The sequence below is a fragment of the Drosophila arizonae genome, chromosome 4, assembly GCF_054131065.1.
Source record: "Drosophila arizonae isolate 15081-1271.41 chromosome 4, UAZ_ARI_1.0, whole genome shotgun sequence".
Lineage (NCBI taxonomy): Eukaryota > Metazoa > Arthropoda > Insecta > Diptera > Drosophilidae > Drosophila > Drosophila arizonae.
In genome coordinates this window covers 18,089,795-18,108,557 of record NC_142924.1, presented here as the reverse complement: position 1 = coordinate 18,108,557, position 18,763 = coordinate 18,089,795, and the positions used below count along the sequence as shown (strand labels likewise).

The window sequence follows — 18,763 nt, the reverse complement described above, 5'->3', positions numbered from 1 at the left end:
TGCTTGTCGCAGCGCGAGCGCAAATGCTTCTTCATTTTCTGCGTTTGCCATAAAAAGTGGACGCCGGGCCTGTCATGTAAATCATTGGCAATTTAATTGAAAAGATTAAATATTAAAAATATCAATATTTAATTGATTACAGTGCAGTTGCTGTCTGTCCCTCACCGACCGTATCCCCCTTTCCTCCTCCACTCGCCCACTATTCCCCAGGCATTGACATCAGCACAGACGTCAGCTTAACTGCATTAATTTTATGTTGCATTGCATGTTTACTTCACGTTTTTCCCATTTTATTTTATCTCTGTTTTTGTTTTTTTTCTGCCAGGTTAATGAAAAGGCGCTGCAAATTTGTTCGACTTAAATGACAGCTGATTATGTAAATTAATTTTTAAATGAAGAAAAATATAAATAAAAAAATGTTTTAAAATGAATTCTGAAACTTTGCTTTCTGATTCACTAAATAGCTGAAGCTAATGATGACATTAGTTAATGATGTTTATTTTTTGTCTATTATTATGTGTGATTAAATGTTCTAAATAATTTAATTAATATAAATAATGGCTGACATTTTTTTTATGTACATATCTTTAACCTTTTTTCACTCATTTTAAATAATTAAAAAATAAAAGAATATACATATTTCATAAAAAATATATAACAAAAATATTTCATAATAACTTAACTTTTCATTCAATTTTAAATAAATTAAACTATTTACCATAATAAAGAAATAAAACTTTATGGAAATATTTGTACATATAATATGAATATAATAAAAAACAGTAACAATTGAAATACAAATTCTTTTCATAAAATTCCACATAGTTCATGAAAATGTTGTAGTTGGCGCATAAGCAGTTTATTATTTGTGCTCAAATCAATAAATTTATATTTAAGGTAAACAAACGAACGCAACGCTTCGATAAACATTTAAATATTATTTTCTTGTTAGCTGCTTAACTTGTTGTGGGTGCTTTGAATATTTAACAAACGGAATTTCGCTGAGACTTGCTCAATGCCGCAAAGGCAAACTCAAACAAAATGTATTACAAATAAAGCTATATATGTATATATATGCACATATATACATATAATAGGGTATACACACTTCGTTAGGCATCGATAAATATTTACACATATATACATATATACATCATTTTTTTCGGCTTAAACTCTTGTGTTTTGTTTACCCCGGCAAAGAGGAAAAGAAAACAAAGGGAACGAAAACCGAGAAACTGAAAAACCAAAATCGAATAAAGCGAACAAAAAAGAAAGAAAAACATAAAGAGTTGGCAAGTTGATGCGACAGGCAATTTACTGAATTATTAAATACGCTTTTAGGAGTAGGCGGAGCCAGATGTAGAGACACTGGATCTGAGGGATAAGTGCAATCGGCATCACAACACATACGAGAGCCAACAACAACAGCAACAACAACATGGTGAAATTTTGATGAGCCCCCCGGCAGTTAATGTGCATGTCTTTTGATTAGATTTTATGTAAATGCTGTGGGCAGACAAACGGCGCATATAAAACAGGCAATAAGCAGGCCAAAGACAGACGACAGCTAAGGCTAAAACCAAGGCTAAGGCTAAGACCAAGGCTAAGACTAAGACTGAGTTGCATCGTAAAACAGCTAGCCAGAAATCAAATAAATATATAATCAAGCCACTGCCGCAAGAGTATGCCGCGCTTCTTCAAAATTAGTATAAATGTGGCACGCGCGCGCTCTGGAGAGCGGGGGAGGGGAAGGATCTGTGGGCCAGACTGAGGTTGAGGTTGAGGTTGGGGCACTGACTGATTGCGCGCTGTGTCTTTACGTCGCGCACCTGTGCGCCAAAGGTGAGCCAAATAAAATTGCTTAAAGACGACACAAATGCTGTTACAGTTGTCCCCAAAGCAGCTCGCAGCTCGCAGCCGGCATTTAGCTGAGGCCTTGAGCTGGGGGCGGTGCTCGGGCATAGCCCGTACTTCCGGGAGCTGTGCGGTTTAATTAATTAAAGGCGTTAAGGCAAAATAAAGACTCGCACTTGGGGGAGCGGCAACAGTTTTTGTGTGAATTATGTGAGTCTGTGTGAGTGTGTGTATGTGTGAGTGTGTGTGTGTGCCATTCAGATCGTGTCTTGTGGCATTGTGCTTTATTTGCTATTAGCGCTGACATTGTTAATCCGCATCATGAGCCAAGCATAAGACATGCAAATTATAATAATATACTATTTAATTAACTATGTGAGGGTACTCAGGGAAAATTATCTATGTTTTCATAATCAGAACTCTTGAATGCAACAATGAAAGCTTAGGAAATCTTTGAAACGACATACATATATGACCCGGCGTCGTATGAATATTCAGCAAACTTTGAACTTTAACGCACTTGAATAATAAATAACCTTTATTTTACGTAAGGGATTAATAAAAAAAAAAGTACAATATGACCAAAGTTGGGTTATTATTTTTATACTTTTTTTTTTATTGTTTTTTTTTTATTAATATTGATTTATATATATATATTTTTAGCTTAATAGTTGAATAATTTGTTTTTAAATTTGTTTGGTGAAAACTTTCTTGTAAATCGTTTTTGATGTGTTTCTTTTTTTTTTATTTATTTTATTATACCCTGAACCCATTGAAAATGGGAAATCAGGGTATAATGGTTTTGTTGAAATGTATGTAACAGGCAGAAGGAGGCGTGGCAGACCCCACAAAGTATATATATTCTTGATCAGGGCGACGAGCTGAGTTGATTTGGCCCTGTCCGTCTGTCTGTCCGTCTGTCCGTCTGTCCGTCTGTCCGTCCGTCCGTCTGTCCGTCTGTCCGTCTGTCCGTATGTATGAACGCGTCGATTTCAGAAGATATAAGAGCTAGAGACTTCAAATTTTGTTTTAAATGTCCGTAATTACAGCGCGCATATCAAGTTTATCATTAAAAATCGATAACTCATCCCGATCTTTTTCTATCGATAAAAAACCTTATCGAAAACCAGTTATAAAATTATATCTTCTACACCTTTATTGCTAGAGTCTCCAAATTTTTAATGTATGCTTATATGCAATTTATACAATTTCGGTTTTTGTTAAAATTTACCCCCCACCCTTAAATTCACCCCCTCACCCTCACTTTTGTAAAAAGCGTATTTCAAATACTAGAGACTTGTCCTTCGGCAATTACATGCATATCCATGTTATAATCATAATCTGAATGTTTCATGAAGATCGTACGTCCACAAAAAAAGTTATTAAGCAATTAAATTCTCATAGTAAGCGCTCACTGCCGCCCATGCGTGTTTATGCTTGTGTTTGTATATGTATGTAATTGTTTGTGTATGTGTGTGTGTGTGTGTGTGTGTGTGTGTGTGTGTGTGTGTATGTATGTGTGTGTATGTATGCCTGTGTGTGCGTGCGTGCGTGCGTGTGTGTGTGTGTGTGTGTGTGTGTGTGTGTGTGTGTGTATGTGTGTGCGTGTTTCTTGTGTAAGCTGAAAGACGCGAAAAATTATTGAAATAGCTATTACTCCAAGGGTTCAGGGGATCTCGTAGTCGAGTAGTCTCGACTAGAGCTTTCTTACTTGTTTTTTTTATACTTTTTAAGAATTTTTATTTCAAAGTACATTTTGATTGAAGTACTTATTGCGATTCGGGCGTTGAATTTTATACCCAAGAGGACAAATAGATTTCAATTTTTTTTGTTTTTGTTTTACTATTAAATATTTTAGTTTTGTTCTGATTTGTCTGGCTACATAATGTAAGCTTACCCATGGAATGAATTAATCAAAATGATTTACATTCATATATTTACTATGGATAATAATCATTTATAATAATAATATTTTATATAATTTATATATTATATTTATAATAATTTAAACAAATTGAAAAATTAATAAAATAAATAATGAAATATTTCTAAAACTGCTTATAGTTCACATATTTTAAAATATTATAAATTTTAGTCATTAAAAAAGTTTTAATCCCAGCCCTGTTTCCATTGGTAATTATTATTAAATAAATTTGCTGTGGGCCAAAAATCCTATTTTCGTCTCTCAATCAATAGAAGTTGATTAATCGCATGATATCACTTATATTTTAGCACATTTGTCTATAAGCAAATATCTAATATACGATATGAAACATTTCTATTTTACTGTAAACAAGTTTTGTTATCAGCCCTCAAATATCTCAAATATTTTTTCTTATCAAACAGCCTACATTTAAACACATTTAGATCAAATATCTCAGCATCTGAGTAGAAGTTCACAGAGTCTATTCATCAAAATTGTTCTTAAAATAAACATGAACAGCATTTCAATTTCAATGTGGAAATGCCGCATTTGATTGCTTACCTGATTTTCAATTAAACACATTTAAATGCGCCCGCGGCCGCTTTTGTAATTTGGCTTTGACATGAACTTTTAGACAAACATTTTGGCTGAATATTAAGTAGCTTTTCCTTCTCTTGCGGTTGTTGTTGTTGTCGTTGTTACTTCTTAAGTGTTTTATAATTTACTTTGGCTAGCACGAGAATAATTTAAGTAATTGATTTAGCTCGGAAATTCTCTGCTTATGTCAAACGTTTAAAGAGCCGAGAGTGGAGCACAAACACAAATGCCTAATTTGATCAAACTGCAGTCGAAAGTTTTGTTTTCATACTGAGATCACCTAGGGCACTGAAGTACTGGAATGCTGCGGCAGCATATAAAGGGAAATTGAAGTTTTTGTCTAATGTGCGTTGCGTATCAATTCCCGGTTGGCAGCTGTTAGTTAGGCTATCTGGCAACTTGACTTTGTCTATTGCCTCAACTTTAAGTTTGTTGCGACACACGCGTCAAGCACACGCACGCACACAGGCACACGCACACGCAACACACACTCGCAAATGTACTGAGTCGAGCGCAACTGCAGAGGAGCGCGCGTGCAGACGTCTCGACGTTGAAAGCAGAACTGAACAACGGCGGCAGCTGCTGCGACCGTCCTTAAGCTTCAGCGTGCCGACAGTGAGCCGAAGCAGCACGACACGAAGCGAACGGCACGAGCCAAACGAAGCACTCTTGCGGCGCCGGCAAAGCAGTGCACATTCGCTCTCTTATTGCGCTCTCTTTGTGCCAAACTGTTGATTCTTTTCGTGGAACATATTCATTTGCCTGCGGACTATGCTAGTGTATGTAGGTATGTATGCATGTATATTTATGTGTGTGTGTATATATGTATAATTGTTGTAATGTGACAAATTCTTGATAGAAGTCGAGCCAAGCAGCGGGCCGGGCTAACAAATTGCTTTGCATGTCATCAAAACTGAGAACGGCTCGGCCATGAAAATGACAATTCATAAACACATTAAGGCAAACATTCGACTGCGGAAGTGATGGGGGTGGCAAGACATGGGTGGGGTTATCTGGGGAGTGAGAGAGTTCAGAGCTCAGAGCGCTGAGTGGGAGTTGTGAAAAAAAAGAATGAGCTGATATTTTTTCGTGATGGTGCAACACAATTATCTTTCTTTTCGCCAACCCCCAGAGGAAGGTGAACAACAATGGGTCGATAAATTTAGTTAAGTGAAAGTGTTCTGAATAATGCAAACAGTGTTTGTATATACATACATATACATGCATACAGCGCATACAAAAGCTTTTTTCCTGTGTCACTCTTTTTGTTTCACGGAATATAATGAGTTATGTTTGCTCAAGTATAAGTAAGGCAGCAACATAATAATACAATTACTGTTAGGCTTGCTGCATGATACCGTAATCTGATCTTACCCATAATCATAATCATGTGAACAAGCAGAAGGCGAGTGATTAATGTAACTAAGAGCGTTTAACTAACTTTAATATTTAAGTTGAAACTAGAGCCGAAGGCCATAGTAGCCAGTGCTGTTAAAATTAAGTTAGATCTTAATTTTTAATTATATCTAACTTTATAAAATAAAAAATAAATAAAAATTTAAGTTGAAATGTGGATTGAGGATATGAATTTAATGAATCATAAAAATATATATTTTGGAATATGTATTTATTTAATGGAATATAATAAAATGTTTGAAATATAAATTTCAAATATAAAGATTTGCAAAAAGTATTTAAAAGGTACTTAATTTTATGAAAAAAAAAAAAAAAAAACAAATATTTAAATTTAAATTTGATAGATAAAAAAAAAGACAAAAAATGTTTTAAAAAATGTTGGAATATGAAGTTCATTTTCATACATTGTAAAAAAAAAAAAAATGTTGGAAAATGAATTTATTTGAAATATAATACATAAAAGTGCCATAGATAAATTCTCAATATAAAAGTCTGAATATTAATTTAAATTTCAATAATTTTCACAAAATATTAATAATTTCCATAATTTGTCAGAAAATGTAGGAATATAAATTTATTTATATTATATCTTATATAAATATAAGATTCTCAAAATTTCATAGCTTGTAAACAAAATAGAGGAAAATATAAAATGCTGAGCTTCAATTTAAATTTGCAAAGTTGAACTTTTGCCACAATTAGTTTTCCCTTAATTGGATTTAAATTTCATAGAACGCAGAAAAATAAAAATTGCTATTAAATGCTCAGCATCAGTTTAAATTTGCAAAGTTAGACTTTTGCAGTTTTCTAGTTTTCGCTTAGATGAACCGAGCTGCACTCATTTAACCACATGGCTGGGAAAATGTTTCCCTTTTTGTTTTCGACAAAATGAGAACTTTGTGTCAGCCCTGCATGGAAATGGAGACAAAGCCTTTGTCTGGCTGTCAACATGAATTCCTGTTGCGCTGTTTCGAGCTTGCGCCAATTAAAGCTTAAGCTCCTGCAAATTATTCTAACGGCAGTGTACACATGTTTTCCCACTACATAATGCCAATACTCTTGGCCTGGACAATGGCCCGGCCACATGATGGACAGCATTTGTGGCCTGTGGTCTGTCCATTGTCCGCCCCGGAGCTGGCCCAGATAAACTCGAGTGTAGTTGCACTTTACACGACACGGAAATAAAAAGCCAGACAGTCAACTGGGAGCAGAGTTGCATAGCTGCATAGCTGCATTGCTGCATTGCTGCAACCGAATGTGTGGAGAGCTCAGAAATTCTCAACTGGCTGGCGACAGTTTTTCTTCATAAACATAGGTTTTAGTTTCCCCCAACTGACAGTTGGACTCATAACTTGCCAGCCCCTAAGTGTGATTCATATGTTGGCTCGTTATTTTGGGCTAATGGCCAAGGACTTGGCCTGGCCGACAGCAGCCAGCTGCTGGCCGTCTGCCGTCTGTGCCCTGTCGCTCAATATTTCTTTTTTTTTTTTTCTCGCATCACTGCCAGCGAACACAACACAAAAGGTATTAAAATAAATACATATACAATGGCTAATAAAAATTTACATATATTTCCCCATTTGCCTGGGAAGACATGTCCGTTGTCCTTGCCGCAAAGCCAAATGAAACACGAAATTAAAATACCCAGAAGCCACACACAAATAAACAAAAATTTCTCACTAAAAAAAAGAAGGAGGAAATATAAAAGAAATGGGATTGCAGGGAATGTGGTTGATGTGAATCGAGAACAACTGACAGGGCGTAAGACATTTGGGTTACAATTTCCAATCTATCTATTTATTATTAACACTTCAATGGCGTCAAATAAAAAGGAAAACATTTACATACACATACATACATATATATGCACGGATATTGCAAATTTGGAGCAACAAATTCTTAGAACAAATTTCTAATATTATGTTTGAGTGTCAAAATTATTTAATGTGAATTTTTTATTTTTATTTTTTTTTGTATTTTTTTTATATATTATTTTTATTTTTATAATTTTCTTTAGTCTAAAAAATGTTAAAAATGTTGTAAGAAATTAATAGTAGTAAATCTCTTATAAGTAGCAAGCGATATAGAGCACATAGTATACATAGTATGTACATAGAAAAGGGAAAAAGTATTTTTTAAATAATGTATATTAATGTATGTATGTATGTATATTAATTATTTGTTATAAAATAATAAATAATAATTAATATAATAGGAAAAATATATCATTAAAATAGATATATTGTTGTGTATAACATATAATAATGAAAAAAATAAAAAAATAAAAATAAAAAATTAATTTATTAAGAGTAAATATCCAATATATAAAATACAAATATTTATTATTATACAACAATTAATGTAATAGTAATAATAACAAATTGAATACAAAATTGAGAAACTAAAGATGGTATAAATACATATTAATTTGTTAATTTAGATGAATTTGCTATACATGCAAAACAACAAATGAAACATAACAAATTCTTAACGCTTGCTTGGATGTAGTACATCATCTGTCGCATAATCTTGATGAATTAGATACAGTCAGACGGCTAGACAGCTGGACAAACAGAATGACAGCGAGTAAGCCTGGTTGTCAATCTGTCCGCTTGTCTGACAATTCGTCTGTCTTTGTTTGTGTTGCTGTTTGCATGGAAATGCTTTTCAACGGTGAGTGACTCTTAAATACCCCACTCGAACAATTTGCTGCTGCTGAATATGCATAAATTTGATATATGTAAATGTAACGGGCGCCTTTCGACTAAGACTTAGAACGAATTACTAATTATCTTACTTATCTGCGTGTGAATGGGAATAACTTTTTAGCAAAAATTTTGACATTTGGTTCTTATGCAAACAAGAAAATATTTATTGCATTCTCTATATAATTTTTAAGTTCTCTATATAGTTTTTTCTGCTTTTTTGTGAAACAACATTTTCAAAATTCCAAATTAAAATTTAGCCACACACACACACATATATATATATATATATAGCTGACAATGCATATCCATTCAAAACACACACATGTGCTATTTTGCATGTATGCTGCTGTTGTTGTTGTTGTTGTTGTTGCTTTGCCTGTGCTTTATGGCACAAATGAATCGGCATCTTTCGCATACTTTGGTTTGCCAATGGTCCGCTGGCAATAGCTAGCGGCAGCGGCAGCGGCGGCGTCTCCTTTGCCAGCAGCGCAACTCCTGGTTTTCAGTGCATAATCTGTTTGCTTCGCTCGACCCACATCTGTGTGTGTGTGTGTGTGTGTGCGTGTGTGTGCGCTTGTGCTCTGTGAATGCATTGAACCAGAAATATGTAGATATGCCAATAAGAGCGTTTATTGTCTCATTCCCTGCTCTGGCTCCCTCACTCCCTCTCTCTCTCTCTCTCTCTCTCTCTTTGTGTATTCTCTTCTATGTTTGCATTTGAATTTTGTTTCATTGTTTGTTTGTGATTCCAGCAAAATGTGCATGAAAACCGTCAAACGAGAATTATTTTCAATTTTAAATATAAAATGTATACTTACTCTACGTATTGCCCTTATTCATCTCTAGCTAATCTGCAAGTCTTTTTAAAACAGTCTCGCTTACTTTACATGTCAATTGTCTCCGGCTGGCAGTTGTCATTCAGCTGACTTGCTGCCACTTTGGAGCCTTGGCTAGTGCACTCTATGCTAAGGTCAGCTACTGCGTAGTTTAAGATATTAAAATTCACCCAGACTCTGCAGACCCAACTCAACTCAGGGCACAAAAGGCACTTGGGGCTGCTGTCAATTGCTTATGAAAACAAGTAGCGGGTGCTGCCACAATGTCTTACAGCTTCAGTTTGTTCATGAATTATTTAAGAAATTAATTAACTAACAGGTTCATAAAGCGAGTGAGAGAGAGAGAGGTAGAGAATTCTCTTTACATTACCTGCACTTTAGCTTATCATAATGATAATGAATTTCATTGTTCAAGCTCAAATTTGAGCTGTGCCTAAGCTCTGTTTGCTTATATTTAACTCAGCCTCCGCCTTTGCTGCCTTTATTGAGGTAAGTTGCTGGTTAAAGGGGCGTATGCGCAATATCATGTTGGCATTTTTATTGGCCTTAGCCCACACAGCGAGACAAGTATGAAATTGCTTTTCAATGCTGAGTGACTCTTAAATACCCCACTCAATCAATTTGAGGGAACATATCCAACTGGCTGGCAGGACAAAAGGAATCACTAGCCCCACAGCAGCCGTCAGCTGTCCTTAATATCGGTTTTCCGTCTTCCTCTTCTTCTTCTTCTGCTCAGCTATTTGATTACACATGTGAGTGTGTATGTGTGTGTGCGGTAGATTTTGTGAACTGTAAACTTGAGGACGATTATTTCCACTGCTCAGGCAACTTTGGCCACGTAATGCCCATCCTTAAAACCATTCATTTCAAAGCTTTACAAAAATTTTTATTTTTTGTATTTATTTTATTTATATTTTTTTCTTTTGTGAAATTTTTATAAAAGAGAGTGTCTTAAAGTGGCATCTATAGAAAAATGTTTTTAATTTCTTTTTTTCTTAGCAATTTTTGATGTCAGACATTAGTTGCTCCATTAGATTAATGAAACAGGTATAAGAGCTTGTCCCTAAAGGTAACCTATAGAATTGGGAATCAATCAAAGAAATTAATTAGAAGTTATTTTCAAATAAGATTTTTTCATTACCTTCGGTAAAATAAATCAGTAAAATAATTATAAGCAAAATAAATGGTATAAAATATTTTTCATTTATATATTTGTAAATATTTTACTCATTCCAAAGCAATGCCACTAATTTTCCTATTCAACTCCAATTTATTTTTTAATACATTTTTACATCTAGATGTTATGTTCATAATTTCAATATTTATTATGGCTTTTTATTGTTTTCTTTTTAACTTTTTCTAAATTAATTACCGTATTATTTTTATATATATAAATATATTTATATACATTTATTTGTTTTGTTTTTTTTTTTTTGTATTCCAAATTAATCTTTTAAATATAAAAATACATTTTTATATGTAAATATTGTTAATTCTTTTTATTTTCTTATATTAATATAAACAATTTTTATTGTTCTTTTTATATATATATATATATATAATATAAATGTAAATATATTTATACATATTTATTATAATTTTTTACTTTTTTCAAATGAATTTAAATAATTATATTTTTTTATTTAAAAAAATATTTATTTATAAATATTTTATTTATATTTATGTACATTTTATTTATATATTTTTTAAATATTTATTTATAAATATTCTGTATTGCTTTAATTTCTTCAAATCAACTTAAATATTTTCCTTTATTCCCTTCATTTATCTACCGAAAATACTTATTTCATTTATTTAACAGAGCAACATTTTGCCTCACATTTCTTAGCTTCTTTCTTCTTCTCAGGAATGCCACATTGCCGTATAGCTAATAAAAGATTAGCCACAACAGTGCGTTGAAATTTGACGCGCCTGCTTGCCCTGACGTTGGCTGGCCAGGTTGGTTGCTCCGGAGCATTCCGTTGTCAACGCTTGCTTGGCCAAAAAGCTTTCACTTTTCTGGCCAGCAGACGGACGGCCAAGGAATCCCATTTACTCGCATGCAATAAAACGATTTAATTAAATTTTATGTGAGCCAGCGAGCCGAGTAAATGAAAACAAATAAACCACAATAAAGTGCAAGTGAAAACGAAACAGCTGGCCTAGTATTTGTCTCTCTGTGCGTGTGTACATGTGTGTGTGTGAGTGTGTGTTTGTGTGTGTGCTGCCTCGTAATTCAATCTCTGCCTCTTATACATGTGTCTCGACTTGTGCTCAACATTATGCTCATGTCTTTTGGCAATTATGATCTTAATGTTGTGCCCGTCTATTAGACATTGCCTGTCTGTCTCCCTCCCTCTCTCTCTCTCTCTCTCTCTCTCTCTCTCTCTGTCTATCTTTCTTCCCCTCTGTGTGTAGCAATTAAGTGCGCATTGTTCACTGGATTTTCAATTTGGCAAACTGTCACACATCATAAGCAACTCCCAACTAAATGCCAACTCATTCGAAACTTGACTTTAAACGCTTCCGTTTCTTCCATGGATTTATGCACATTTTTCACACAGGCAATAACTCTGGACTGCTCTGATTTATATCTGTGTGTGTGTGTGTCTCTTTCTCTCTTTAAAGTTCTTTCTCAGAGTTACTTTTGGGCTAAGGTCAGGTCGTTTGGTCAATGCTCCATTTGTCTTGTGCGTGTCTTGGCATAGATATTTGCGCATTTATTTGCCCAACCGGGTCGACTTCCTTCACTTCCTTGACTTCCCTTGGCCGACTTGCATTTGCATTTATTTGATAGCTTTTAATTTATTTAACACTTGAACATTCGTTATGATTAGTTACCTCAATGAGACATAAATCTAGATGTATATCTAGCCAACACTTTGGCAATTAATCTTGATGTCATTGTTTGGGCCTCAATTAGCCGCTCTAATTACCTTTGTTGAGTGGAAATATTACGCATACGCCACGTGTCCCCGGTGCGTTTGAAATGTCAATGCGTTCGCTTAAATGCCAAGTAATGTGATTTCAAGCAAAATGAGACAAGGCAATTAGCGAGCGCAACAATCAATGTTCAACTCGGCTAAACTGGGCTTGCGAGGTGGGCGTGGCCGGGTAGAAGGCGCATTGCGTCGAGACCCTGACAGGCACGTTCCAACTTTCTTCTGCTGGTAGAGCCGATGCCAGTGAATTAGACCAGATTTGCTGCGTGTGGCACGTGTTGGAGTTTCTGTTGCCGTTGCCGTTGCCGTTGCCTACTTTTATTTGCTTTGGCAGCGTTGGTTAATAAAGGAAAAGGTCGCCAGGTCGGCTAAGCTGTCAAATCCGCTCATTTTCAGTATTTTGTTTATTTTTGGCCCACGCAGGAAAATAATATAAAACCTTTAAAGCCTTTCCACCTAGCCACATTTGGGCTGGCCTATGATGGCTATGCTGATTGAAATTGCTCTGAATATACGTGTATCCATATATACATACAGCCGTATATATAAACTTCTTTCTCTGTAGCCTTCTAAAATTCTTCGAGCAGCCTCAATCGAATTGGAATTTTCTCTTAAAAGCCTTTCACGAATTTCTCTAGGCAACTAAATACATTAATTTAGATAGTAAATCGTTGCAACGAGCTACACTTTGCCACACACGCACACACTAGCACATATTAGCTCACAGGAGCTGCCAAGCTTAGAGTGGACCACACACTGAGCTGGCAATTACAACGCCCTGAGCCCTGGAGAGCAGATATTTCTTTTAACTTTCAGCATATTGCATTTTGTAGACTGTAGCCGAGTCAAAGGAAAATTTAATTATCACCAGCACAATGGCAGGATGCACTTAGGTGTTGCTCCGCCAGCCTACGATGCTGAAAGGCAAATTGCAATAGAGCAGAGAGCATGGAGCACGGAGCACGGAGCATGGAGCATGTGCCGATCAGGTGCCCATCATGTGGCGGGGCGAAAATGACGATATGGAGGACGAGCACGAAAATGAGCAGGGCGTGACTGGACTATTAGCTGCTACACATGCACCATGCACACAGACACACACACACAAAGGAATTGCAAGCAGCGTCAGCATCATCTTCAGCATCATCATTATCAACAGCATCAGCATCAGCAGCAACAGCATCGTCGTCGTCGTCGTCGTCGTCGGGTTGCCAATGTACTTGAATGGAAGCTTAGGGTATTTGTAATGATTGAATTTGAATTGCAGTCAACAACAACAACAATCAAAACAACAAGAACAACAACAACTACTACAAAGAGCATTTGGAAAATCTCCTATGTGCTTATGTGTGGAACTGGCAGCATTGCTTTTCCTTTAGCACGTTCTGTTGCCCTTCCTGTTTCGTAGCCAGCTTTCCGTTATCTTCGGCGCTCCGTGCACAGCTTTTCCTTGGGGCTCCGCCCTGGCCAAGCGTTTGCGTTTTCGTTTTCTTTTGCGTTTGCCGCCTGCAGCGTCATTTTCCTTGTGAACTGACTTTGGGCAATGGTCATGTCTTTGGCTCTCTCTCTCTCTCACTCTCGCCCTCCCTCTTGCTCAGCTTAGAGGAGTAGAAGAGCAAGCTAAAGTTGACCCATTGCAAAAAAGCTTTAAGCAATTGCCAACAATGAACAATTGATGCGTTTTAAATGTGGGAGCTGTAAATGAAGCGCATTGCTTGAGCCACTCTCTGGGCTGGTCCTTTGGAAAACGAAGACATAAGAAATGTTGTCTTGTCAGACAAAAAAATGAGAAGAGAGAGAGAGAGAGGGAGATAGAGATAAAGTTGCGCAGAGCAAATGCAATACAGATGTGGATTTTATTTCCTGCTGTTTGGAAATAGATTAAGTCTCAAGTGTGGCATAATATATTATACTCTACTCGCTAGAAATATATATGGAAGAAGAAGTAGTTTATAATAATACAAAGTCATCTTTTTATTTGAAGCTGAAATGGAATTGCTGATAGATTTCGTGTGTAATAATAATTTTAGTTTGGTGAGGGAGTTGGGTCGTCAAATACCAATAATTTGAACAGGCAGTAGAGAAAGGGTAATATAGACAGATTCTTGAATAATAATAATAATAAAAAAATAAAAATAATTGTAATAATAATAAAAATAATAATAAATAAAAATGATAACAATAAAAGTATATTAATGAATAATAATATGAAAAAAAAACAATCAAAAAATATAATAAAAAAATTTAATAAAAAAAATAACAAAACTTTTCATAAATAATAATAAAAATACAAAATAAAAATAATAAAAAAATTAAATTAAAAAATAACATAAAAATATTAACATAAAATATTATTAAATAACAAAAATAAGATTAAAATATTAATAAATAATAATAATAAATAAAAATAATATAATATTATTATTATCGTTAACAATAACCCCAATAAAAATAATAAAAACAAATTAAAACTAAAATTACAAAAAAAAAAAAATGTGAAACCTTTTAACAATTTTTCCCCACATTGACTTTACTTTCATGGAATCAACAATAAATTAAACTAAATTTTAGAAAAAAAAACCCAAAAAAAAAGTAAATTGTTTTTTTTTTTTCTTATTGGACAATCAAAATTGCAAATCCAGAATGCTTCCCATCGACACCACCAATGAGGTCGCCTATTCGTTTGTTGTGCTCGGCGCTTCGGGTCGTCTAGCGCTCAGCCGCATTTTTCCGGCGCTCTGGCAACTCTATCGCGACAATCGTCTGCCGCAGGGCATCAAGATCTTCACGTTCTGTCGCACGAAGCTCGAGCTGCGCACATTTCGCATCAAGTGCGTGCCCTACATGGGCTTGGACAAGAGCCGCGATCCGGAGAAGTACAACAGCTTCTGGACGAACGTGTACTGCTGCGAGGGCCAGTACGACAATGCGGATGATTATGCGGAGCTCGCGGCTGCCATGGCGCGGCAGGAGGGCAGGCACGATATGCTGGTGGCCAATCGGATATTCTACCTGGCGCTGCCGCCCATTGTCTTCGACCAGGTGACGCTCAACATCGCGCGCAAGTGCCTCTCGAGCACCGGCTGGAATCGTGTGGTGGTGGAGAAGCCCTTCGGCCGCAGTGACGTTGCCTACAAGGTGTACCAGACGCAGCTGTGCCAGACCTTCAAGGAGTCGCAGATCTACATGATCGATCACTACCTGAGCCGGCAGGTCATCCACAACTTCTTCGTGCTGCGCTTCACCAATCTGATCTGGTCGGAGACCTGGAACAACAAGCACATCGCAGCCATCATGATCAGCGTGAAGTGCGAGAAGCCGGTGCAGGCACGCGCCGACTACTTCAATCAATACGGCATCATACGCGACATTATGACCAACCACATGATGCAGCTGCTGGCGATGCTCGCCCTGGAGCAGCCGTACAGCAACGATGTGGAGGACCTGCGCGACGAGAGGCTGAAGGTGCTGAAGCAGGTGCTCACTGTTGACTTCAGTGACGTGCTGCTGGGTCAGTATGTCAACAATGGCCGGGAGCTGGACCCCGCCAAGGTGGGCTACACCCAGCACTCGTACATACCCAAGGACTCGATGACGCCCACCTATGCGATGGCAGTGCTGCGCATCAATAGCAAGCGCTGGACCAGCGTGCCCTTCATCCTGCGCGTGGGCAAGGCCCTCAACGAGACGAAGACCGAGGTGCGGGTGCAGTACAAGCCGACGCAGTGCAACCACAGCGGCAACTCTCTGAGCATACCCAATGAGCTGGTGCTGCGCCTGGCGCCGCGCGAGCAGCTCTTCATGCGCATGATGCAGAAGCGGCCGGGCCCGCGGATGGCGCTCCGAGAGACGGAGCTGGACCTGATCCTGCGTGATCGGGCGGTGCCGGCCAACTATCAGGCTCTGCTGCTCGACATTTTTGCCGGCAACCAGATGATGTTCATGCGCACCGACGAGCAGTGCGAAATCTGGCGCATCTTCTCGCCCGTTCTGGCCGAGATCGAGTACGAGCGCCCGCGGCCCTTTTACTATGAATTTGGCTCGTGCGGGCCCATGGCCGCCTACGAAATGGCCGCACGGCACGGCTTTAAGTTTTACGAGTCCGACGAATGGCACGCCAGCCTGGGCAATCCAAATGCCACTGCCGATGTCAGCAAGGCAACTCTCAGTCGAGCCCAGCAGGCGACGCCCACCTGGATGAATCCCCTGGCGTAGGTCAGTGAGCAGCTCAGGTTTTGTTTAAAGTCAGTTTTAGTTTTAGTACCCTTCGAGAAATATATATATATGTATATGTATATAGCTGATGCATATATGTCATAAATTGGTCCAACGCAAATTTAATAAAATATACCAAGCCAAAGTTTTTTAATTAACCCAGTCCAGGAGTTGCAGCAGTTGCACCTGCACCTGCAGCAGCAGCAGTTGCACCTCAACTTTTCAACTTTTGACTTGGGAACTTGTGAACTTATCAACGCTGCTTCTTCATTCTTCATTCGCAAAAATAACACGCATGATTTGGCCATTGTCCTTTGGCCAGCTTATAAACTACATATATACAGTAGATGTAGTTCGTGTGCCAAAAGGGTTGGGCAACAAATTTATGATGCTCTGGAAATTAAAAGTCTTTGAGATTGCGCCCAGATATGAAAACTTAAAATGGAATAATAAATTGTCGAGAGATAGCAAATTTATTGCTTTCCGTCTTGCTTAAATTATACAATTTTATCAAACTGGACCTTGAATATAAATCAAAGTATTAAAACTACGTAGTTCATATGAATAAAGAAAAATTAGATAAATGGAGAACTAAAAAAATTATATGCAGAAAATGAAATGTATTTATCAAAAAAAAAAAAAAAAAAAAAAAAAAAAAAAAAAATAAATAAATAAATAAATAAAATAAATAAATAAAAAATAAATAAAAATAAAAAATAATAAAAAAATAAAATTAAAAAAAAAAATAATAAATAAAAATATTAATAAATTTGTATACAAAATAAAAATAGATTATAATATATAACAGTTATATATAAAAAAAAAAAATCATATCCTTTTTTTAAATAAAAAAAATTATATATTCATATATATGCAAATAAAATAAACTAAATAAATTATAAAATAATAATAAATTATATAAAAAAAATTAAATTAAATATAATATAAATATAATATTGCAAAATATTTAAAAATAATGTTTAATTAAAATGAAATGCAAACCTAAAATTTAAATTTAAGTAATAACACAAAACATTTTTATACAAATTAAAATTGTTAGAAAATATTGTGGCATACAATGAAAAAAAAAAAAAAAAATATATGTAAAAATAATATAATAATAAAGATTTACATATATTTAATATAATATTAGTGTATAACTAAATTAAATAATTGTTCTTAATTAATAATATGCAATTATTTAAGTTTATGTTAATTTAACTTTGAGTAACTGAATAAAAATGTCTTAATCTCAATCTTGCTCCCATTATAAATTTCGTAGAGCTAAGATTGAGACTTACAAATTTCGCATATTAATCACAACACTTGCACACAGACGTTGATAGTAAACAGTCTAGTTTTATCTAAAGTCAACAATCTTGGAGTAGTGCAAGAGAAACTGTTCTTAGTTGGTTGGGCTACCCTCTGATTAAATTTATTGTTTTACAGAGTATTGAATATAAATTTATCCTGGTCAGGCAGCAAACTTGGCGCTAGTCCACTGGCACTGGCAAAAGTTTGCAATAAGTGAAAAGCAGTTGATGAAGCAAAAAGTACAAGCATCGAGAGAGGGCGGGAGGGAGAGGGAGAGTGCGGCGTGTGGATAGCCAAGCCAAGAAAGTTACTTTGATTTCTTAACGCAACTTTGGCTGAACTCGTATAGCTCACACGCCACACTTTGGTTTGTTTTTTATCTTATATGTGTATGTGTGTGTGTGTGTGTGTGTGAGTGTGAGTGTTTGTGGTTTTTTGTTGGCTTTATTTACTCGTTAAGTTTTTGTGGCCATTTCGTGTTGATGATGCTCAGCTATCGAGCTCTCTGCATATAAATAAGCTGAATCTGGCTAGTATATCCGCAGCTAATTAGCTTCTCGAATAATGCAAGCTGTAGAGATTCCATTTTTAGCTCGTTAGATTTTAGTTTTAGTTTAATTAGCAGATGCATTAAGATATCCCAAACGCTGTACTACAATGAGCTCTTAGCCTGATTATAAATTGCATTGTAAACTTGCCAGCCATTTAGTTTATAGGTCATTCGCAGCATTTGCCCAGTCTCAAGCGCTTTCAGCTTTTCCTTTTAGCCGTCTGTGTGTCGCCCCGTCGTCTGCTGCATATCCTTTGCCTTTTCACATCCTTTGTTGTTATTTCGGCCGGCAATACGCACACGCATATGCTTTATAGTTTTGGGCATGCTGTTGCCTTTGGCTTTATTTGGCTTACTTATTGTGATTGTGCGCAACAATATAAAAGGGAAAACCCATTTCATTGCCT

The 18,763-nt window shown here is 36.2% G+C and overlaps 2 protein-coding genes across 3 annotated transcripts in view; one reads left to right on the top strand and one right to left on the bottom strand.

Moving 5' to 3' along the window:
- Positions 1-4,480, bottom strand: part of Oct-TyrR (Octopamine-Tyramine receptor) — a 48,840-nt gene extending 44,360 nt beyond the window's left edge. For both annotated transcript variants that reach the window (XM_089466831.1, XM_018008980.2), the window contains exon 1: positions 4,340-4,480. The gene's annotated coding sequence lies outside the window, so the exon portion shown is untranslated. The remainder of the gene's footprint in view (positions 1-4,339) is intronic.
- A 10,315-nt stretch (positions 4,481-14,795) lies between these two features.
- LOC108614760 (glucose-6-phosphate 1-dehydrogenase) lies at positions 14,796-16,646 on the top strand. Its single transcript, XM_018009009.2, has one exon. It carries the CDS (start codon positions 14,921-14,923, stop codon positions 16,490-16,492), a length of 1,572 nt encoding a protein of 523 aa, XP_017864498.1. The 5' UTR covers positions 14,796-14,920; the 3' UTR covers positions 16,493-16,646.
- The last annotated feature ends 2,117 nt before the right edge of the window (positions 16,647-18,763 follow it).